At 39.3% G+C, this 25,323-nt stretch overlaps 1 protein-coding gene across 1 annotated transcript in view; it reads right to left on the reverse strand.

Annotated features, from left to right (window-relative positions):
- MSTO1 (misato mitochondrial distribution and morphology regulator 1) overlaps window positions 1-25,323 on the reverse strand; it is a gene marked incomplete in the record, with an annotated part of 1,162,028 nt that overhangs the window by 84,077 nt on the left and 1,052,628 nt on the right. Inside the window, 1 exon segment of the mRNA XM_044080162.1 lies at window positions 6,847-6,951. Coding sequence (XP_043936097.1) covers window positions 6,847-6,951 — 105 coding nt within the window.

Raw genomic sequence — 25,323 nt, forward strand, 5'->3', positions numbered from 1 at the left:
TTCTTGTCATATTCATTTGACCCTATGTAACATCTTAGAAAACTTTTTTTTTTTTTGAGGGCTTTATGTTAAAAAAATACACCCCAATACACCTCTAAAACCTATTAACTTAATACTAACACACAAAACTATGCACATCTTCAAATATCAAAGTGTTATCCTCCTAATAAGAATTATTACCCCAAACTGTAAGCCACACTCACAAACTTGGGTTAACCTAAAATGAAGGTTATCAATGCTAAGATGCATGGTACACAGCCTGTGCTTCTACTAAGTGCTGTCTGGTTTTGTCTTATCTTTAATGCTTTCCCAGATTGGGAAAACACTTGAATGCTTTCAGATGACATTATTTATCTTTATCAGACTGTCTCCATGGACACATGAGAACCAGATACAGAATTGCTTCTAAAAGCATTTATTTCTTTGCTAGAGGAAAGGTTCATTAAATTCAATGACTGTTTCTTTTTTATGTATTTGCTTTCTCTTAAAACTTATTAGATCAAGCCAAGGGCCTTAATCCAGTCAGTCAATCATCTGTGCAAGGGTGATGATGTAAGGTATTGCCAGTTATGCTAGGAGAAGTAAGGAAGTGGATGTGTAACATATGCCAGCACAGCTAGCTGGAATTTTGTAAAGAATTATATGTCATTTGTACATCAAACTGATTTGTACAGATGCTTGTGTTGAAAAATATATTTGTAAAGCTGTTTGTGTTGAAAATGTACCAAGAGTGTGCCCTGCTGGACAGAAAAATGTATGCATTATTTTAACTGTTTAAATGTATACATTTTAACAGAGGATACTGGAAGAGAAGAGGTTAATCTCAAACTTTGAAAAATAGAAATTAAAACTGTGGGCCTAGGCCAAAAAGATGTTATCTTGCATTTTTCAATGAAGCCAGAAATGCAATGTCTGTAAGAAGTATGGTTTATTAGCTCCTGTAAGAAGAGTGGAAGTGTTTTATGACTTTGAGGAGCTGCAGCAGACCTTAGCAAGTCTCTCTCTGTATTACTGACACAGAAGTGCTAAATCTTGGCAGTTGCTATCAATGGGAGGTTGCATGGGAACCAGAAGATAGATGACCAAATGTGTGAGAGGTCATTCTGTAAACTAGGACAAAAATAATGTTTTAATACTAGTTGTGAATGAAGTCTCATGGCAGTCTGTTTTTGGAACCTGACATCAAAGGATTACTCACCTACTTCATCTTGCCTTGCTCTAGTAAGTGCCCATGGAATAGTAGCTCTTGAGAGCAGTCGGGAAAACAAAGTAAGATCAGTTAGGTATTGTTTTTTGTAACTGTGTGAACCTGTCTACCTGTGTTATTTTTAATATTTCCTGTGACTGAAACTCTGGTGTTTATTGTAAATAGATATTCAGTATTTTCATGTTCTTTTATTATTAAATATATTTAAACTTTTCATAGTGGCTAGTTCTTTAGAGAATACTTCAATCTTTGAGAGCACTCATATCTGTTTGGTGACTCTGTGGCCACTCCTGAAATCCTTACTGCACTGGTCAAACTACCATTCATATTAATATTAATTTCACTCAGTATAATTGGGTACCCTTGTAAGAGCCTTGGAGCAGCTGGGTTGGGAAGGTCTTGCGGCAGTATCTGCCTTACAGTCTGGACAGAAGAGGCATAGCTAATAAACCTGTGCCAGACTTTCCCAGGTGTGTGCGTGTGTGTGTGTGTGTGCACGCGCAAATGAAATCTCAAAGAGTGTGTGTCAGCTACATGGAGCAGGGACACGAAGCACTGGTTTCACAGAGGGAACAGTGGAGGACTTGGCTTGGACACTCGGCTAAGGACATAGCTCTGCAGTTGTGCCAGTGGGGAGCCTTAAGGGGGACCTGAGGTGATACAGAGAAAGAAACCCAGACCCCGGGCTGTGTGTGTGTGTTCCCTGTGTGCTCTTAAGGGAAAGTGTGTTTGATGCAGAGAGCTGCATCTGGAAATACTGGGTGTATCCAATTTTGTTCCAAGTGAACGTCCCTCTCCAGTGTCAGTGGTGAGGTTTCAGGCTCCTTGATTGCTGGCCCAGAGTGGGGATGTCACAACAAGAATGAGAAAAAGCACATCAGTTTTTCTTGTATCATGCTCTTTTGACTAGATGTTTCTTTTTTTACGTTGTAGTGTCTAGATTTCTTAAAACTAAATAAGGAGAAAAAGAAAAGAAGGAAAAAAGCAGGGGCACTTCTTAACTAAGAAAACATAAATAAATTAGTACAACTAGGTACTGATGTACTGTTGATAAGATGGATAGCTGCATGGCTTACAAATAGGACATGGCAAGTATCACACACCAACTGGACAGGTGAAATCCTTGGTTACAGTCAAGGTGTCCCCACAGGGCGCTGTACTAGGCCCTTACTTGTTTAGATTGTATCTTTCAGACCTTACTTTTTCATCTGAGGTGTTCTACAGTCTATATGCTGACAACCTGAAATTGGGTAAACTGTTAAGTGTTACAGATAAGGCATATGTCTGCAAAATAATTTGACTAAATTGACCATTTGGGCACAGGAGAATAATATGTTGAAAAATACATCAAAAACTAAGCATATGAGATTTGTGAGACAGACTGAAAGGTGAATATTTAATACAGCACACAGTAACTGAAACTGTAGACTTATTTAAGGACCTGGGTATATGGGTAGATTCAACTATGTTTTTTTCTAATCATATCAACCAATTGCCTAATGATAGTTATAGAACTATAGGTTGTATAAAAAGATTTATAAAGTCTAGGAAATCAAACATAATGAAGTCATTGTTTGTTAGTTACATTAGACCCAAACTTGAGTATGGAATAACAATATGGAAACCTTATAGGAAAAAAAGCAAGAATAAACTGGAAAGAGTACAGCGGAAATATACTAAGGGCATTCATGGATGTGAAACTCTAAGTTATTATGAAAGACTAAAATATTTGAACTTGTACAGTGTCTCTTACAGATATTTAAGAGGAGATCTTGCTCATGTATATAGGGCATTTAGGGACAACTATCTCTGGGAATGTTTGGGGTTATCAAAAAGTACTGGAGAATCATCAGATAACCCATGTAGAAGATTCTATAGGAATGAGAAGTGTACTAATTGGTTCTCTGAAAGAGTAGCTGATGCTTGGAACAGACTACCAAATTACATTAAAGCAAGTACTAGTTTAGATATTTTTAAGAACAGCCTGGACATTTATTATGGGAAGAAGTGTTTTGGCATATTGGCAAGCTAGGGCTTTAATGCCTGTGCTAGAAACATTTGTATGTATGTATGTAACATTACTTTACAGCACGAAGATTATATCATGTATTATAAAATATAGCATACATATATCATGCACTATACATTTACTAATGTTAAGAAAAAAAATTTGTTTTACTTAAAGTTAACTCTCACCTTCCGCTTTCTCTCTCCTAAATGTTCTTCCAAACATTAATTACATGAAGTAGGGCATATACTTTAGAGTCCCCTACAAGTTTTTACAAAGTCAAAAAAGTCCAGTATTTCCAGGTTTTCTTGTTCTGTCATGTTTCAAAAATATAATTAATGCTTTGTACTCCCCCACATTTATTTGTCAATTTCTGAGTTGCTGGTTGCATTCTTGTTTATCTAAATCTACAAAATCCAGTCTCTGCTTCATTTCCAATGTACTCTTTGTTCGTCTAGTCAACTCTTGTGCTTTTTTTCTGTCTCTCAAGCATTTCCCGTTGAAACACTGGAAAAGGTTTCACTGGCACAGTCTCTCTGTGGTCTTTATTACCAGAAGAACAAGAAGAATCTCTTGCTGTTTTACAGTTCACTTTTTGTTGGACAAACTTTTGTATTTCCTCCTTAGCATGTTCTGCATCAAAAAATGATTTTATCCCTCTAGGAAAGAATATTCTGAAGGTAGCATGGTACAGAAGATTGAATCTTCTGCCTGCTTCTCAACATTCCCTAATTAGTGGAATAAATGTACCCCTCTTATGCCTGGTGTACAGTGAGTAATCGTTTTTGACAAATACTCTCCTGTCTCCGAAAGCCTCAAAGAACACTGACTCCTCTTGAGAAGGGGGATTATAATACCAACCACTTTCTGTCTCAAAAGTTCAAGGATTTCCCCGAATGACACATCCTCCAGGGGTGAGCTGAGGCACCCTTCTTCATCATCGAAGTCAGTGTCTTCAGTTAATGACTCTTGTGGAGAGTCTAAGTGTCTCCAATTACACATCCGCTTCCAAGGTGCTCTTCAATGGGAGGTTCTGGAGAGGACTTGGAAATTGCAGCAGAGTCCTGGATGAGGACTGCCTCAAGACTTGACTGGACCGAATGCCCTGATGGGACAGGATGAAAATACCCAGCTTCCACAGAACACAATTGAGCATGGGACAGACCAAAGGGGGGCAAGGATGCCTTTTCCATAGAAGTGGAGAAAGGTCTCTCCACTACCTCGAAATCAGAAGCTATGGGAGAACCGAGCCTCAATCTCACCAGATCCATAGAAACTTGTGTAGGATTATACCTGGTCCCCCCCAGGCTCCAGCCTCAAAGAACGGGTTGGAACCAAGCTGTCTAGCAATGGAGCTCCTAGAGGGAGAGACGACTTCAAGGACATCAAAATTGATCCCGGCCCCTCGGATCCAGCGTTGACTCTACAGCACCAAGATCCATATGGATCCAACAAGGTCGGACCCATTTGGGACAAAGATGATGTTGGTGTCAAAGAAGACCAAATCTTCGGATCCAAAACAGACATACTTAGATGTTGCAGGTCTGATATCTCCAAAACCACTGGATGGACTGGAGAAGGAGTTAAAGGTTAGAGTTGTGTATTAGACAAGCTTCTGGGTCCAATGACAGCAGGAACCAGAATGAGAACCAACTGAATTTAAGTACTGAATCTAGGTTCTGAGAAATGTTCTCATTATTCTTTCCACATCAGCTTCTATTAAGCTCCTAAATGACCTGAGGGAAGTTGATGTAGAAGGCGGATGGGATGATCTTCAAAGTGTGGCCTGAAGGAAGAGGGAGTGTAGCTTTGAAGATATTGGTTTTGGCGTAAAGCTTACAGGAGCCCAAGGGTGACTTGGATTTAGACCTAGTCAGATCCAAGAGACAGGACAGATCCAATGGCTTAGTTACTGTCAGGAGAGTCATGGAGGTTAACGGGTCTGACATTTTAGAAACTTTCTTGGGCAAAGCCAGGCTCGAAGAATTTGAAGGAGAAGAGATGTTGGAAGAGTGTTTCCTCGAATACTTGGTTTTGTCTTGTGCCTCTCCTGAGGAAGCCGAAGGAAGAAAGAAGGCCTTTTAAAATCAGTTTTTTCTTTCTCTCGGCCAAGACCTGGTGATTAACACTATCACAACTCTCACATTCTACATTAATGTGACCTGGATCAAGGCAGTAAACACATTCCAAATGGCTGTCAGAATTAGGCATTTTGTGTCCGCAAGTGCAGCACTTTTTGAAACCCATCAGCTTCTCAGACATTGTTAACAAAAGAGGAACCTGTAAAAAGAAAAGCTAAACAGAGAAAACACCAACAATGGTAACAAACAGTACCCAAAGGTAGAAGAGGGAGGTATAACACTAACTATAGGAATAAGAAATTCAGCAGAGGTAAAATAAGAGCCCCATAAGGGCTGAAGTGCCAACAAAAGACACCATATGAAAATAACCTATATAAAGTTATTTAAATTTGTATATATATATATATATATATATATATATATATATATATATATATATATTTTTTTTTTGAGGAGAATGAAGGAATAATATTACTTATCTCCCACACTCGATCTAAAGGCAACCACATCTTATTGTTGACAAATGAGATCTGAGAAAATTAAGGAGAAGAGAGGGAATGTGTGTAAGGGGAAGAGCTCAAGCTAAGGAACCTAAACTTTATCAGAGTGGCTGATGACAGAACCGATGTTGGAACCTGAGCCTCAACAGTTGAGGAAGAGGTGAAGACAACATCAGACATGGAAGATTTTTTCCCCAAATGGAACTTATCCACCAGAAAAGGAAAGCAGAGGCCAACCATCAATCCTTGAAAGCCTCATAGGAGTGTACTCTACAGTGACAGCAATGCTCTGAAAGGCTTCGCACCAAAACTTGTCTTTAAGTTAGCTCAGCTCAAGCTGCCTGACAGTTTGGGCATGTGAAAGGTGTCCTGAAGCATTGGAAGCTGGCCAGTTGTTATATCCTTTGTAGGATATAACCCATACAGGTAACGCTACTGAAACAGTGATCAATATGATGAATATTTGACCTTAATCTTGTTCAGTCTTATTTCTTTTAGTCAGCAACTCAGGGATTAGGTATGCTACTTGAATCTTCGTCATCTGTGCTACAAATATGGATGAAATTCTTTTTTTTCCTGATGACAACAAGGCTTTTGACTAATAATGCAGTGTTATGCCACAGAAAAGATGTCTCAAAATTACCATTTGACCGTTACCTAATATCTAGGTATTCATGCTGCAATTACTAATGGATTATCCTAAAGATGCTTCATTTTAGTGACATGCAGTTCTTCTAAGACAGTGAGTGCTGATAACTGGAAAAATGACAACATGGGATATTCTGTAATTATCCTGGAGTCTACCAGAACACAGCCTATCTAGCTCGTCAGTACAAGTGCACACCAAGCTGAAAATCAACTAATTCTGTAAGTATTGAACAAAAGGTACTCTCAGTGAATGTTGTAACTTACTAACATTTGGTTTATTCCACACATGAAGTTACTTTTAGAAAAGAAAAAAATAACAGAATGAAAATGATTTTCAAAGTGAAATAATGTTAATTATTTTACTTGTAAAATAGGGCATTTTAAGATACGTCTGCTACATACCTCAATGTGGATGGATTCAGATTATGCAGGTAAGCACCTAGTACCTCTTCTCCTGATGTATACATCTGAAGAACTGAGTCTGGCTCTATCCCTGGACGAAGGTGACTGAAAGTTAAAAGTAAGAAGCAGTTGTCAATATTGTTAATTTTGACTGCCTATGGAAATCAGCTAAATAGGTAGAGGACAGGTGACCATAAATTGAAACAGCTGTAAAAATAAGACATTCATATGGGAATGCTTTTTAAAACAACCCTTTTTTATTTTAATGACTAAGCTACCAACTGTCATACAAATATTTATAAAAACAATTAACTAGCTAAATTGTTCAGGTCAGCTCACTTTTTTGCAACAGTAAAATGCTTCATAAGGCCCCCAAACCTTTTTTTGAGAAATCCTCACTAACTTACTTCATGTGAGATACACAGAGCTGAATACATTCTTTTTTGCACTCACATCAGGACCTTGCCAGATTGCTTCACTACTAACACTCACTTAGCCCATTCTCTTTGAAGACGTGAGTTGTGCTTTTCTGGGCTAGCTGAAACCCCTATGGCCCACTTGTTCCCACCTGGGAATCCAGATTAGCCCTTCTATTCACCTAGTGAGAGTTGGTTACGAGGGAAAGGGCCAGTTTGCTGATCCTGGGAGGAGGTCTATCCTCTGCCTCATTGGCAGCATCCCCCCTCCCATCGATCCCCCAATCCTGTAATTATGTTGCGATGGCTCTCCATGGTCTGCTTATAGCGCATACATTGCAGCTATGATGTGTTTTGTTGAGTGTGTGAGAGCACACAGCCTTGGGCCTGCCACTTCACCCACTTCTGTCACACAGATCATGGGACTACCCATAGCACAGCCACTTGTCTACTTATTTAGTAATGTGATTGCCACCAGTAATGAAGCTGCACTGATTTATTATGTATCCTTTTTTTCCCGGCTACTGGAGCCAAGATGGTCTTAACATACTACTAAGAAATACAGGGCAGCATCATGGTAAAACATATTTTGATATTTTTAATGCTGTTACAGCCTTCTGAACACTCCTTATTTCATTGCATCTCTGAATGACACAATTAGAGCCGGAAAATAAAATAAGATCAAATATAAAGCAGTTACCAAATGAAATTCACTTAAATTATTGTGTTACAAAAGGACTTGAGTGAGCTAATAAAAAAAAATGCAAAAAGAAAAAAATTGAAAGATGATTGATGATAAATAAAGTTAAAGTGCTACAGATAATGAAAGAAAAAATATTGAAGACATTAACATATTAAAATGACACTGACATTATCTATACAAGCACCTACTAAGATCATATACATGCTTAAAAATTAAGCTGTAAATAATCAGATGACAAAGTTATGATTGTTGGACCCGACAAGTACACCTAAAAAACACAAGAAATACTGAGCCACATGTTAAATTTAACACTGTGGCAGAGTGTTAAGAAAGGGATATCTTTTGATGTACTTTAATAATAGATTTAAGTATACAAACATACCCTTGGTTCGGGTAAGATCACATTACACGGAGTGATTAACACAACCAAGGAAGAAATAGAGTTATGATCTGCTTATGATAAGGGAATCCTTCGACTAAAGAAATAAGACAGCAAAAATATAAATGGACAGAAGATATAAAACATTGCATTTTGTAGACAGCAGTTTCCTGTTAAAAGGTACAGGAGATAAATAACAAACGTAAATGCAAAAAGACCTGTAATTAAATGTATCAAATCAAAATAAGTAACAGCTTACTTTTCTCTTAAGCAGTGGTTAAAACCTAATAAACACAGCTGTCTTTTGTATATGAAGATATAATAATCACAGAGATTTTACGAAAAGAATGATAAACAACATGCAGCTTGAAATTATGAAACAGTCTGGTAAGAGAATTATTGCAAACAATGTAATCCGTACCTCTGATGCCATATTTTAATGAATATGAATTCACAGACAGGGAATTATTTATTTAGAAGTCTAGTTATTACTTGACAGTTGTCTGTCTGAAGGTTTACTGGAATGGATGTTAGGCTATTAGTGGTCGATTCTAGATGTTGGTAGATAAGCAACAGACAAGGTTAAAGGAGACAGAGTAAAAAAAAGGCTAAAGGAGAATTGCAGTGGTCAGCTTGGCTTGCGGAAATATCTGTAAGTGGGAACTAAAGAGGTGGAATACTACTTACGACTAAGCTCTGTAAGGAGTGTTTGTCTGATCTAAGATTTGGGTATATCTGTCCATGTAATTAATAGTAATTTAAGGTCAAGGTCTACTAGGATTTTAATAATGTCATTTTGTGAGGGCCAAGAAGGTTTATGCTCGAGTCACTGAAAATTATTAGAGGTTTTGAGGATGGTGGTGCATTAATTATCCCCAACTACTCTATCCCATCCTGCTATAAAATTACTACTTGGTAAGGGGCTAAGAATTTATCTGCACTCCAGGCTAGATATTGCCTTCCCTATCAAGGATTGATATCAGTGTGTAGGCAAAAAAATAGGGTGATCATAAGTGAAAGACCAGCACTGGTAGAGTTTTCAGTAGAATCTGGAACAGAAGCTGCTGTTAAAAAATGAATAATTCGTAGAGCATACAAAATATTGCATGATAACCATTAAGAATCAATCAGTGGACGTTAGAAAGACTCAGACAGAGAAACTGGATAAACAATTCACAAAGAAACAATGGGGGGATTTATATACATCTCCCAAAAATGGAACAAAGTCTTGAAGATTTCAGATCTTTGTTTGGAAGTGATTACATAGGTGCTTTTATACCCCAAATAGACTCCAAAGAATTTTTCCTCAGGAAGACAGCAAATGTTGGAGGTATGATGGGGAAGAAAGAGGTAATTGGGAACATATTTTCTGGGAGTGTAATGAGTTGGCAAATTTTAAAGATTTCCCGCAGACTATTCTGTCAGAGATACTGGTTGAGCCAACTGGTGTAACAAAGGTTTTTTTTTAGCTATAATACAGAAATAGCATTGCCTAGACATAGTAAGGCCTTTACTAGAAAATGGAAATCAATCAAAGTCTAAACCAACTGTACTAGAAGTAGTGAATATATTAACAGAGATAAAACAACTGGAATTGGGATCTTTGGAAAAGAGTAGGTGCAAATTTCATAGGAAAAAATGGGAATTGTGGGAACAATTCGTGCAGAGGAGGAACAAGGTTTAAAAGAAGGCAGGATATGAATAGGTTCATAGGTAGGTACTAGGCTATCAGCCCTAAGGCCTATACAAGCCTAGCCAAAAAGTTACCCTGGCTTTCGCCACACAAGAAAATTATTTTCCTGTGCTCCTGTCGAGCAGAACCACAGAGGTGATCCCGGGGTGAATTTCCTATTTCCCATCCAATCATCAAGATTTTTCTTGAAGAGTGATAATGAGGAGCTTTGTTTGATATAGATAAGTAGTTTGTTCCAGAGTAAGGAAGTCTCTGGGACAAGAATCTATCCCTCCAGCATGTTCGGAGGGATTGGGATTTCTTTAAGTGGAGCATGCCCAACAGCTCTGGGTTTGACATAGCTTTGTATGTTAGGCAGAGATCGCCTCTGAGTAGGCGATATGCGATGGAGTAAAGATGGAGATTTTTGAGACGGTCTGCATATGGCATCTGTTTGAGGCCAGTAATCCTCTTTGTGAGGTACTTCTGCGGCCTTTCCAGTTGTTGATGTCTTGTGAGGTACATACCAAAAGGGGTGTTGTACTGTATAATAGGTCTGAGTGACGAGTATAGGGGAACAATGACCTCTTTTTTCCTAGATGAGAAACCTTTTGTGATGAGGTGTGCCACGTAGAAGGATTTCCTGATTACTGTGGTGATGTGATCAAAGGACAGACTACTGTCCACCTGTATCCCAAGGTCTCTTATCACACTTTTGGTGTTAAATAGACTACCACCTATGTGGTAGCTCATGGGTACAGAGTTTTTACCAAAGGGGATGACAATGCACTTTTTGGCATTGAGCTTGAGGCCATGTCTTTGATACCAGGCATCTGTCTCAGTGAGGCTCATTTGTAGGAGGTCCACATCGTTACGAGTTTCAATTATGGCTCCTAGTTTGCAGTCATCTGCGAACTTCATTAGCCAAAAGGCCTTCTGTGTTAGCTTGTACTTAAGAAAAGTAGATACCAAACAGGAGAGGACACAGGACTGAACCCTGTGGTACTCCACTTATCACTGGTCTGAAGTCAGATTTGGAGTCTGCTACTTTCACAGTGTGGGTTCTGTCAGTGAGCCAGTTGGCTACCCACACTGTGGAAGTAGCAGACTTCAAATCCGACTTCAGACCAGTGACAAGTGAAGTACCAAAGGGTTCAGTCCTGTGTCCTCTCCTGTTTGGTATCTGATGTGGACCTCCTACAAAAGGGCCTCACTGAGACAGATGCCTGGTATTAAAGCCATGGCCTCAAGCTCAATGCCAAAAAGTGCATTGTCATCCCCTTTGGTAAAAACTCTTTACCCATGAGCTACCATATAGGTGGCAGTGTACTTAACACCAAAAGTGTGATAAGAGACCTTGGGATACAGGTGGACAGTAGTCTGTCCTATGATAATCACATCGCCACAGTAATCAGGAAATCCTTCTACGTGGCACACCTCATCACAAAATGGATTTATACCTAGTTTAGTGAGTTTATCTATAATTCCAGAGTGGGGGATGGTGTCAAAAGCCTTGGCGAGATCTAGATAGGCTGTGTGAACCACCTTACCCTCGTCTACAGCTTTGGTGACTGCTTCAAAGAAGTCAATCAGGTTTAGGAGACATGATCTGCCTTTTACAAACCCGAACTGGGTAGGGTCCAGAGTTTGGAGATTACCAATGTCTTTGTTTATAAGTTCCATGATGATATGTTCCATGGCCTTGCAGACCAGGCTCATTAGGCTAATGGGGCGCTAGTTCCCGGGGTCCATGGTGGCTCCCCCTTTGTGGAGTGGGACAACCATCGCTGTGCTCCATTCAGTGGGCATAAAGCCTGAGGTGAGGCTATGACTAAACATGGTGCTTAGGTGGGGTGCCAGTTCATTCTGTAGTTCATGTAGAACTCAGCCTGGGATGTTGTCAGGTCCCATGGATGCTGTGTTCTTGGCTTTGGAGAGTGTGGTTTTTACTTGTGCAGCCGTGATTACAAGAACTTTGCATTCTTCCAGTATAGAGATGGGCCCTTTAGGGGGTGAGGGGGGGTAAGGTTAGGACTGAACCTATCTGCCAGGATGTTGGCAATACCAGTTGGTTCTGTATATTTAGTGCCACTGTGCTGTAACTCAGAGCAGATCTGAGTGTTGCCATTGAGATTCTTGACATAGCTATAGAATGCTTTGTGGTTGCCTTTAGAATCAGTGGCGATTTTGTTTTCATAACTAGCTTGGGAGGATTTTATGGGATTTTACTCTCTTCTGCAACAGTTTCTTTCTTCTGTTGTAGACTTTGTTTATGGCAGGGGACCACCAGACTGGCTTCCTTTTTTTGGAGAATAACATCTTGGTTCTGTTAGGGATAGCACGATCCATGCAATCGTGTAAGTGCTTATGAAGTGCATTTGTGCAGGATTCAGCAGTCGTACGTCTACTGTCCGTCTGTATGGGTGTTGTGAAGTTTGCCACTTCTATCTTAAGAAGCATAAAGTTGGCTTTGGAGAAATGTTTTACGGTGGTTTCTCTAATGGGGGGTGGGGGTGGGATGTGGATGTCTAGGCTGATTAGCTTGTGGTTGGATCTGACCAACGAAGAACTGACCTCTGGTGTGGAACACTGGTCGCCCATGTTGGTAATGACCAGGTCTAGGATACTGCTGCCCCTGGTGGGGGTCTGGATAAGGTGATCCAAGGCATTGGAATTTATGATTTCCAGAAAACGTTGAGCAAAAGAGTTGGTACATGTGTAGTTTTTCCAGTTAATGGTGGGGTAGTTGAAATCGCCCATTATTAGGGTGTTGGGTTGTGCCTTAATATTTTCCAGTGTTTCAAGAAATGAGGAGTGGGAATCCTGGGGCATGGTGGGGGATCTGTAGCAAGTTACAATTTGGATTGTGGTCTTGCCCAGAGAGTTAGTTGCACTTGGATCATCTCAGATGCATTATGCTGAGCAACTAGCCTGGAGGTGTGGATATCCTTAATGAATATGGACACGCCTCCACCTTTAGTGTTATGGTCCAGGTTAGGTGGCCGAAAGGTGTGGTATGAATTATAGCCTGGTAACGCAGGGGTGCTCTCTGGAGCCTTGAACCAGATCTCTGTCACTGCACAGATGTCAATGTTCTCCATTATAAGGAGTGACTGCATTTTGAGGTTTAGACTTCTAGCACTCAGTAGCATTACCCTCAGATTTTACTTGCTTGTACCTGTTACGGTGGTAAATTTGTCATTTGAACCTTGCCTAAAAAAGGCACTATAGGGGTGGCAAGAGCCTTAGCCAGTATCCGGAATCCCAAGGGTGACAGGTGCAGGCCATCTCTGGCAAAGCATCGTGGTCTGTCGATCATGTCACCCCAGACAGAGAGATACTGGATCCCCTTAGAATGACACCAGAAGCTTAGCCAATTGTTGAAGTCAATCATTTTGTCCTTGTACTGTGGTATCATTCTGGGTGATGGCAGGATAGTACTCAGGGCTAGGGTCATACGTGCCTGGGCTACAAGATCGGAGAGCTTCTCCATGTCTCTTTTCATGCTGTCCAGGGAGGTACATCTCAGGTCATTCACACCAACATGGACAATGACAGAGTCATATTTGTACTTGTTGTGGAGTGACCTGAGTGCGTGCATTATGTGGTGGATCCTGGCACCCAACAGGCAGCTGACAGTAACTTTCTCCTTGTTTAGCCTGGTGAGTGGAACATTAGTGTGCCTGACTACAGAGTCACCTATGACTAGAGTAATGTGTACGCTGTTATGCCTTATGGGCTGTGGTTGAGTGGCACACTGAGTTTGTGGGCTATGTGTCATTTGGGTTCTGTTGGGGGATGGAGGTTGCATGCGTTTCTGCTTTGGAGGTCTCTGTTGCTTGAGCAGATTTTTATTTAGAGCATCCACGAATGTAGGTGTGTGTTTTGTGTTGCTATGTGTGTGTTTTGGTGGTGTAGGTTTTGATGGACTATGTGATGACTGTGGTGTGGTGCAAGTGTTTATTTTCTCCTCTTGTCTGTCTAGTCCAGTCTTGGGTGAAGAGAGCTTTGCTTCCAGTTTGGCTATATAAGTGCAGCTCTCACAGGTTGTAGTGTTGGGTGGTAAGAGGAGAGGGCTGTCTGTGTACATGAGGCAATTGCTGCATTGCACCAAGATGCCCAGATTCATCTGGTAGACAGGAGAAAACATTGGGAGCTAATCTTTAGACATGTCTGGATAGGTGCTTATTTATTAAGTACTAAAAACTGTTTTCCTCTAGACAAGTGAGGAAAGTTGAGTGCTATAGTAATTTGTAGCTTATTTAGTGCTTACAATGAGTTCTGAACAAGTGCTGAGCTTAAAGAAACAGATTTGAGTGCTAAAACTAAAAAACTGGCTAGTTCCAAGGGAAAATTTGAAGAGCACACTTTATGGCGCCAGGAATAGTTGAACCCTAGCTAAGATGCATAAAATGTATTTATTTTTTTTTTTAATGAGCTATGTAATGTTTGAATGGATAGATTACAAATGGTGTATAATGTTTGAAACTAAAATTACATCAATATGGTTTGTGATGTATAATGTTTACAACTAAAATTATGCAAATATGATTTGTTTATTTATTTAAATAAATATATTTATTGTTAAAAAAAATAAAATTACTACTTGGCCAGTAATCTTCTGTCTTATCACAGTATCTGTTTGGCTACATACACTGTACCACACTCCTCAACTTTACACTTTCTTATGAAAGTTCACTTTACCACTATCCCACTACTATAAAATACTAAAGGTCTAACCTTTACTGTCTAAGCACTCATTCTGATCTACCTTTGAATTATTTTTCACATCATTGTATTACTTGTATCATGATTATACTATGTTTGTATGCCGGCTACTTGTATACAACTTGTCAATGTTTTGTTTTCTCTCTACTGTGTGTTCAGTAACTGTTTGTTCCTCATTATGCATGCTCAAATGAGTCGTCACACTATGCATGCATGCATGTTACTCTCTCTCTCTTGTGCAGCTTTTCCCTCTAGGCTTCTCCTGAAAAGGGTTTTTTCACCCAGTCAGACTTTCTCAGTAAACAAAAACAAGAAGAATGAATTTATCTGTTTTAGCAGAGCATCAAATTTGTTTTTGCTGTACATGAAATATGCAATTGCAATATATATATATATATATATATATATATATATATATATATATATATATATATAAAATGAAGTGGGCAAAATTATGCAGTTTGGGTCAGAATCACTTTTGCAAATAGACTGGCTGGGAATTTCAGCTGAACAGGAGATGATGAATAGGAATATGGTTCCCTCTCCATTTTTTTGCTTGGTTTAGGGTTATGCATTTATAAGTGGCCTAGGAAATACTGGTGCAGGTCAGAAGAGCTATCTTTTAGCATAGATTCAGTAAAAACAGCAATATAAGGGTTGTGAGTATCTGGGAAGGAGTCTAATTGTTCTAACTTAATTTTAATGCCGCCAGCATTTAGCTGCCAAACCGAGTAGTTGACAGTGCATGTTTATGAAAAATGTGTTTAATGGACTGCAGATGTACAAATAAGAATTGGGAGGGATGGTGAAGGACTTCAAGTCTCTTAAATTAAGGGTTTTATTTTCAGTAGGGTTGGGAGTGTTAGACAAGTTGGGCACTAAATGGAAACTAGATGTGTGGGAAGCTGTATGTTTTAGTTTCTAGTGAAATAAATTGGTGGTGGTAGGGAATAGAAGTGGATGGGACTGAATATATAGCACTGCAGGCATATGGGAGCTATTCATGACTGGTGTTATATAGTTGCTCATATGGTCAAATGAAGCATAAAATTGTGATGTAAATTGGAATTTATTGCAGTTGTTTACTGCAGTCTGTTAACCATGTAAGTGGATTCATCAAGTGACTCTTTTCAACAACTAATTAAAGGATGTATTTTGCAAAGTCTGCTATTCCTGTTGGATGGAATGTTAATGGCACTGGTGGGAAAGGTTAAGTATGAAGGGAGAGGTCTTGGTAGTTATGGTATATCAATGTAAAGATAATTTTTGTAGAAGATATGTGATCAAGTTTAAAGGAAATGTTCTTTATGGAGTGATTGGGAACAGGAAAGTTGTGAAACTCCAAGAGCTGCATCTTTATCAGCTATCTAAAGAGTGATAGGCAGAGCAGTTATCCAGACTCCAGACAGTATTCAGTCTTCCAAAATTCCCAACATCAGTTTTAAATATATATTAGAAGAGCCTTACGTGTTGCTTATCTTTAAAATAGAACAGCATGGTGGGGAAATAAGCTCTGAGGCTTGGGATGTTTTTAAGGAACACATGACCAGGTTTATAAGAACATATACTGAGACTGTTAAATCCAACTTTAAAGTGAAGCTATTTGGCGTGCAACATGAGCTGTTGGCAATCCAAAAACAGATGTCATCACAGTTGAGAGGAACAATGAAGTAAGTCAACAGACAGATTCCCTTCATCTTATAAGCTGGAGCCCTCTAATTAACATGACTTTGGCCAATCCTCAGTTAAGAGCAAGCATTTATTTTTGCACTTAAGCAGCAGACTGACATGCAGATAACTCAATTAAGGCAGTCCTGCATAAAGAAGTTTTGCGTTACTCCCCCCCTCCCCCGGATATTATTGAGGCATTTGCTTATATTAAGAGGAAAGAAAGGAAGAACTACTTCCCCAGTGAGTGTATTACTAATTGTTTACCCTCCCTCCATTGATCCCCCGCCAAACCCCAATGAAGGAGACTTTCTGATGTGTTCCATTAGTTCTCAGGAAATTCTAGATACCATGTCCAGGTTAGCACTGGGGAAAAAATAAACTGGCAGCAACAGAATCCCTTCGGAAATGTACAAGGGGGAGGGATCATACCTCTCAACTGTCCTGAATTACTCTGTTTCTACCAAGTTTTGGGGTCCAAATAATGAATTGCCACGGTTCCCGAGTGGCACCCCCTCATTTCCGATTTATTCGCACTTTGTTTTTTTAACTTTCACGCTTCGTGAGCTGATGTCATCACGTGTGCGATGACATCAGCTCCACCAGCCTGTCAGACTTCAGCTCCGGCTCATACGTAGCACGTACCATGCACTTCCGACTCTGGTTAAAATGCTTTTGCGAGTGGCAATCACCAGAGCCGGAAAGGATTGGCTGGATCTTACTTTCTGCAATGCAGAGCAGAGTCCGGTCTGGGTCTACCCATCAGGAATCCCAGACCAAGGATCAGAATGAGAAAATCCTCAACCTCCTCTGGCTTCAAGTAAAAAAATGTATTGTGTATGCTCTGGCTCCAAGTAAATAAAAAGGAATAAAAAAATAAATGGGCCTTATCTATTGCTTTCATTTGCCTACTAGAAACTAATTCTGTGACTGTCTGATTCTGACTGCCGAATTGACGATGCATTTACTATGACTGCAGAACATTTTTCAACTAGCAATTGTAAGTAACATATTTTAGTCAGGCCAGCCATCAGTTCACACTTTGCACTGGGGTTGGTGTGTGACCAGTGAAGATACTACAACAACATTCTAGAAAGCTGTTGCTGGACCATATATTTGTCAACAATTCAGAGTATTTATATAGGAGGAATGCAGAGCTATAAAGCAGAGAACCAGGACATTTCAAACTAAAGCATGGAGTTTTATAGGTGGGATGTCAAGAATGAAGATCGACAACACAGATGGAACATTATGGTAAGAACATAACTTCTTTATCTGATGTTGTTAATCACGTATTCATGCCAGTCGGGACAGAGTCCCTAGCTATGTCCTGGGAGGCCCTATGGAAGAATATTCCTGAGCACCTTCCTCCAAAGACTCCTGGATTTCTGGAACTGTTCCTGGCTATGTGATAGGGCATTTGCTCAGACAAAGCCTCTGCTTTATAAGGGCAAGTAAAGACTGCGGGAAGAAATAGACAGGAAATTGTTATGGCTAGGCTTGTAATGGGCCTAGGGCTGATAGCCGAGTACCGACCTATGAACCTATATGTTTTAACTTATTCGCAATGCATACCTATTACGTTCACTTTTTCAGCTGAGCTTTTTAACCAAACTGCAGTTTCGTTATCATCTGCTGGTGTGAATGTGATATGCAGGTGTAGGTTAGCAAAACAGCTGTAGAATTTGTTGTTCATTTTCATCGGGCATGTGCAGTACAATTTTTTTGAGTTGTATTTTTAATAAAGCCTTACTGATTTTTTTTTTTTTTTTAAATCAGAATTTACTTTAGCCATTGTTCTGAGTTACCTTTTGTTTTTATTGGCTTGCTGTTTTGGGAGTTGTGAATTAACTGCATGCAGCATTTTTTTTATGCACATTATTTTGGTGGTGGGGATGGTGCAAATGATGTTTGTACCATCCCATCTTTTAATACTGTTTTTGCCAAATGCATATAAGAGATCAATCACTTATTTTAGATCACTTCAATGAACCACAGTTAAAACACGTACATAGTAATTTGCAGAATTCACACATGATTTTAGCAGGCCAGACGGTCTCACTGTTTTGTAAATTTCTGTATTTGGCTCATAACATGGAGATTGGGAAAAGGTATAAAAGTTGGTTTTGTGTTTGGAAGCATGTCTGTTTACATGTTATGCTGTCTATTGTATTTGTATTATGCTATGTTATAAGATATTAGGCTTTGCTTCTTACATAAAACTAAATATACAAGTCTTGAGTTTTTTTTCTGTAGGTTAGTTGGATTAATTCAGTGGTAGCTAATCTCCTAGTTTGACTGTGATATTTTAGAGTTAAGCAGATTTTGAAGCCTATTCTGCATTACCCACTCTTAATATAATAAATTCTATGGGCACTTGGTATTGTGTTATTGCCTACTACTGAATGTCACTGGCATTTCTTATTAGCGTGCCAAAATATGCAGATAATCATGATACTGACCAGTCTACTGGTAAATGTTTTCCAGTGTATTGGTTTGCTAGACATGAAGTGAAAGATGTGTGACATAAATGTTTTGGGATACAATGTAACTGGTAAAAACTGCATTGCATAAATAAAATGTTTGCATGTAAACTGAAGCAAGCCTGTATTTTTGTTGCTAAAGGAAGATTTTATTTTTCTCAGAGATTTATATTGACAAAGTCAAATAACATTTTTAAAACGTTACCAGTGATTCTTGTGTTAACCAGTAATCTAGAAAGTTATTTTAAATTAAATACTGGTTTGTCCACTTTAATTTTGTTAATGCACAGAGTTCATTATGGTTAAGCTTTGCAAATGTTTGATAGATCACATTTGCTATGTGTGGCAGTGCCTCAGGTTACTTCTTTTATGATTTGAGCCATGGATTTTAGGTCTTGGCTGTACATGCAGCAGATTTCCATTTTGCCTTGCCTCTTATTTAATTACAGAGTCTTACAGTGTACTGCTGTAACTGAACAATGTACTTGTTCAGTGCAAATAATCATTGTAGAAGTAAAGCAGTATGCACACATTAGTGTTTATGGTAAATGGGGTGAAATAGCCAGGTGATGGGACACTGGAATGGCTGCAGGGGGCCTCTGGTGCCATATTTTGGTCGTCTGTTCTTCAGTTTACGTTTGAAAGTTATCACACAATTCCATTGGAGATGGCGGGGGTTACGTAATTATGTATGCAAATTTTATGTTTTTTACATTAATCAGCGTACAGATTTGTACCTATTTTTCATGGGCCTTGTCCAGATTTTTGATGATTCCAGGTTGACAGGTATGGGAGGGATACAGAATTTGTCAGCCTTCTTCAGGACCTGTAATCATGTACTCTTGGGTGCTTCCCCCTCACCTTGGAAAGAAGCAAGTCTGGTTGTAATTCATAAGCCCGTTGCCATCTTATTTTACACACACATCTATAGTTAAATCATGATTACAAGTTATTTGTGGCAATATCAGCAAACAGGTCTGTGGAAGTCCTACCAAAGTTCACTCACCCTGACCAAACAGGATTCATTATGGGAGAACTACCTTTGCAATCTGATTAAATCAAGTAAACTGACAGATAGGGCCTCGGGACCCTGTCTGTTGTTGGCAAGCCCTGATGCAGAGAAGGCCTAACTTTGAACTTACTGTTTCAGAAGGCATTGATAGTTATTCTTTGACTACATGAGCTTCTCAGCCAGGCGTAAATTAGACATGTTCCCCTCTGATCCTACTTACATAAACAGAGGGACAAAGCAGGACTATATACTCTCTCAATTGCTTTTGCAATTTACCTGGAACCTTGTGGCAACATACATAAGTCAAAGTCCCAGGATACACATAAGAGGATATATCACATAAATTTGTTCCTCTGTGCTAACAACTGATTGATTCATCTTATTAATTTGGAGGAAGAGTTACTGATTGTGCTTCAGGAACTTTATTGTTTTGGATCTCTTTCAGGGTACAAAATTAACACAAAAAAACCTAAGGTTGTTAAAATTAGCAGTCTTCTCTCCTCCCACAGTTTTATGGAATACCTTTTTTGGCAAGTGACAGTACCATTACATACCTGGGGTTTTAGCTGGGACATTCCCTGTTAGCTTCCTTTCACATTACCTTCCAGATTATTTTGAAAAAGGTAAAGGCTACTGCCATGACTGGAAAAATCTTTGCCTTGATATGACACAGAAAATCCAAGCCATCACTTGGCATATCCTTCCCCTAAGTGCCTCCCATGCAATATCCTCCCCCAGTTTTGGGGGGAAAAAAGTAACACATATCTGTGGGGCTTTATCTGGTTAGAAGAAAAACCTAGGCTAAAACAGCAACATTTATCCTTCCCTCCTTTCAACGGAGGGTTAGGTCATTTAAATTTGGAACAGTATACTTCAGCGTTGTGGATCAAGACACTTCAGGAACTTATTAACCCCCCCCCAACAAGAACGGGGTAAGGTGCACCATGTTAACTTATGAGGCTGGTGGCTACACAGAAATCTGAGATCCTTGAAAACAGGAATCCTAACTGCAAGCATATACAAGACTTTCATCAGCCCTGATAAAACCAGTTAAAAAGGGGTTCTCAGTTAATGTTAATTTGAACTGATTACTTGGGATACTTGCTATACATAGCCACCTGCTCTGGGGCCTATGGAAGTTAATGTTCATGGACAGTCCAAGAAATGCACAAGTTTGAATTAATGCGAACAGTTACTGGTTAATGGTAGCATGTTAACCTGGAAGGAGTTCACCACAAGATATAATTCTCAACACAGTTTGCAAAACCTGGATAAACAACTGTTGAGTGAATTAAAAATGCACAGATTATATAGAGTTAAAAGCAGGGATGGCAAAAATGGGTCACATGGTGTTTGGACTCTAGAAGTCCTACTTTGTGTACTAGGATTATACTAGATAAATGTCCTTGCCTCAGTTAACTGACAACATCAAGCATACAGCATTAGTATTACATTCTGAACTAAAGTGTAGTAGTTGCACAAATAAAATCACAAAGAATTACTGAGTAAATCCATAACATAGTAAGAATGCTCTGAAGCCTCTATTATCCTTAATTCCATAATGCAGTAAAACCTTTTTCAGAATGAGGTACAGCATATGCAATACTTCTGAGGTAATGCTTCTAAGCACAGGTGGTAATTTGGAAAACACTAGATGTATCTGAAAATTACTAGATGTATATTTAGGAACCTTTAAAAATCTTGACATATATGATTATTTTGAACTTCAACCTTTCTGGTGAAATAATGCTGGTTTTGTATGTTAAAGACATGTACTTCTTATGCTGTCACAATAAACATCATTTCTGATTAATTATCAGCGGTTTCCAGCTCATAGCCCTTTTTTGCCCTGCTCTCTTGCTCAAGGAAAATAAACTTTTGTCCCTCTTTTTTTAATTTGAGTACCTTGCTCTACTGTGCTATCCCTGCACCAGTCTCTCAGAACCTACTTATCTGATGGAAAAGGACCCTTGGCAATTATCAGCAGTTTCCAGCTCATAGCCCTTTTTTGCCCTGCTCTCTTGCTCAAGGAAAAGAAAGTAAGTTGTTCCCTAAGACCTACCTGAAATACTTTCTTCCACTGTACTCTCTACCACACGGGTAATAAAGTATGCTCCAAGCTAGGCAGCAGGCAGCCTCTATTATCCTTTCCTTCTACCCTATAACCAATTCACCCCTAACCTTTGTTGTACCTCTTTGTACTAGCTTTCAATCCTACTCCTGTTACACTCATCTTGCTCCCTCTCTTACTTACCTGTATTATAATACCCTGTCCACTAGGTGGCACCCTTATCCCTGCTATACAGCCTGTTGGACTTTCTGTATTCTTCCCAGCTACTTACCCTAATATCTCCAAAGGCCCAGACCTGGGCCTATTTCACCTTTGTCTAATTTACTGCTGCCTAAATCTACCTTTTCTAGACTCACTCTTTGCTGTTACTACCCACTCCTGCCTTATCTGTCTTTCCTTCAGTAGCCAGTACTGATGATTGATTTCCCCTCTAGCTGCCTCTTTACCTGTTTCTACCCGCTCCATTCGCCCTGCGGGTTCACTCTGCTCCCCTACCCTACCCCCATATCCCACCCACCCTCAGTGCTCTCAACCTTATACTTCCTTAACCACACCCCCTTTAAATCATCCAATTCCTTATTCCACCTCATTACTCACTTATTGCTTACTCCTAATTACTTACTACATCCCACCTCCTAAGTACTTACTAGATCCCACATACTGTTTTCTCTTCAAATCACCCCACCTTTTTCCATTCCTTGTTGCTTATACTCCTTTTCTCTCAGATACATCTTTACACATCCACTTATTATGCCTATCTTCAGCTTACCAAGAAACTAACTCATTCCTCTATTTATTAATTCTTAATACTTTACTTGTCTCCCTTATCCTTACTTCCTATGAGCACCTAACATGTACCAATTTTCAACACCCACCAAGACAAAACTCCTCCCTCTACTATAACCTCCATACCCCACAGTAATATAACCTCCTCATCTTCATACCTTCTACCACATTTTCACAGACTTACACACACTAAATATTTTCAAACCAGAAAACCTTACCCTATTTTTTATCTCACCAAATGTTTGCATAATCCTCTACTGTATTTATTACTACACAAATATACATCCTAACCCAGGACCAAGTAATACCATCCTAGATTCCCAATCAGTCCTTCCTACTACATTTTAAACTCCCACTACTATACCTAACTCACTCTCTATAGCACACCTCAATATACGGAGTATAAACAATAAAATTACCCAACTGCATCCCCTTCTACACACACATTTTTTTGATATCCTATGTCTAACAGAAACTTGGCTCAAACCAGTAACTAAGGATAATGATATAATTCCACCTGGCTACAACATCCTGAGACTAGACCGCCTGTTCAAGAAAGGTGGTGGGGTGGCAATATTGTATAAATCGAACTTACAAGTTACCTCACTAGATATACAACCTTCCTCACCCAGCAATGCTAAAAGTTTGATCTCTAAGCTCCAGATAAATCCTAATAAATCCTTGTACATCATTTGTTCCTACATCCCCCAGGTAATAACATTAACACTCTTGAAATTACCCTTAGCTGGCTTTCTACATCCTTCCCTCAAGGAACCATACTGCTAGGTGATTTTAACATTGATTGGAATTGTTGTACTTCTCCTAAACCTACTACTCATATAAACCTTTATGGCTTCCACCAAACCATTACCTCCTCCACTAGCACCAATAAACCTAGCAACAAACAAAGCATCTTAGACTGGATATTAGTGAACAGTAATCCCCTTACCTATAAAACAAATGTACTTCCTGATGATATTAGCGATCACTCACTTACCCTTATTACTAGACAAAAAAAAATTATCTCAAACCCATTAACCTATAGAATAACTCGTAGCAAGAAAAAATCTAAACCTAGTTAGCTACCAAGCTGAGCTCAAAGCCTGTAACTGGTCACCCCTAAAGTACCTGCCTCTTGATGAAGCCGTCTCTATTTTAATAAGACATTTTTGCAAATTCTAGACCACCATGCCCCCTCCCGTAGGGTCAGAGCTAGGAACAAACCTGCTCCCTGGCTCTCAAAAGAGACCAGGCAGAAAATACTGCTGAAAAATAAAATCTGGGACAAATGGAGAACTACCAAAAACCCAACTGACCATCAAAACATTAGGCAACTTAGAAATTTGACAAAAAAATTAATACTCCTTGACAAAAAAAAACTATTACCTAAAATTCCAACAAACCCAAAATCAAAACCCTCAAAAATTCTGGTCAGGCATAAATAAACTACTCCATCTTGGACATGCTAAAACTCCCACCCCTTCTAATTTTACTCAGAACTCACCCAACCAAATTGCTGACACTTTTAACAAATTATTTTCTGAAAAAGTGCAATCTTTAGCAAAGTCCCTCTCACATACCAACACTACTGAGCCACTTTCTCATATCAATAAATCCCCCATATTTCAGCTCCAGCCAGTTCCATCTTCTTTTATCCTTTCCTTACTTCGTAAACTCAAACCATGTACTCCTTCAGAAGATGCCATTCCTGCTGAATATTTACAGATGGCAGCTGAAGCACTTGCCTATCCTATTTCTATTCTAATAAACAGAACCATTACTGAAGGTACTATCCCAGCCATCTGGAAAGTCTCTCATATTATCCCACTGCATAAAGGAGGCAACTCAAAAGATCCATCAAATTTCTGTCCCATAGCCCTTCTCTCTCCATTAGCAAAAATTATGGAGAAATGTATCCATCAGCAATTACTTGATCATCTCCTCCAAAATTACCTACTAGCTGATTGCCAACATGGTTTCAGGCCTTTTCGTAGCACAACTGCACTCTTAACCTTTACTGACTGTATTAATAAGAATCGCAACAACAACCTACTTTCCTCAGCACTCTTCTTAGACCTCTCCAAAGCCTTTGACATGGTTAACCATGACATGGTTAACCACCAGTTATTGTTAGCTCTACTGAAATCACTGTCACTTGATACTGAAGCACTCAAATGGTTCAAATCCTACCTACAGAATAAAAAACAAGCAGTTCTCTGGGAAAGCAGCTTATCCTCTCAACTCCCCATCACCCTGGGAGTTCCACAAGGATCAATCTTGGGGCCTCTCCTTTTTTCCATTTTTATTAATGTTCTGAGTTCTTCCCTTCCTCTAACCACCACCTTAAAATATGCCGATGACTCTACACTAATCTGTGCCGCTGACTCCACTATCGAACTGCAGACCAACACCCAAAAAGTTTTCACCTTAGTTGAAAATTGGTTCCACAACCACCATCTCCTCCTCTGCCCTAACAAAACTAAGTTATTATTGTTTATTCCTACACAAAAGTCTTCCCCTATCTATTTCACAGTTGCATCCAAAAATGGAACTATAATA

This window comes from Protopterus annectens, chromosome 8.part0 (genome assembly GCF_019279795.1).
Source record: "Protopterus annectens isolate FY-2018-M chromosome 8.part0, PAN1.0, whole genome shotgun sequence".
NCBI classification, from domain to species: Eukaryota; Metazoa; Chordata; order Ceratodontiformes; family Protopteridae; genus Protopterus; species Protopterus annectens.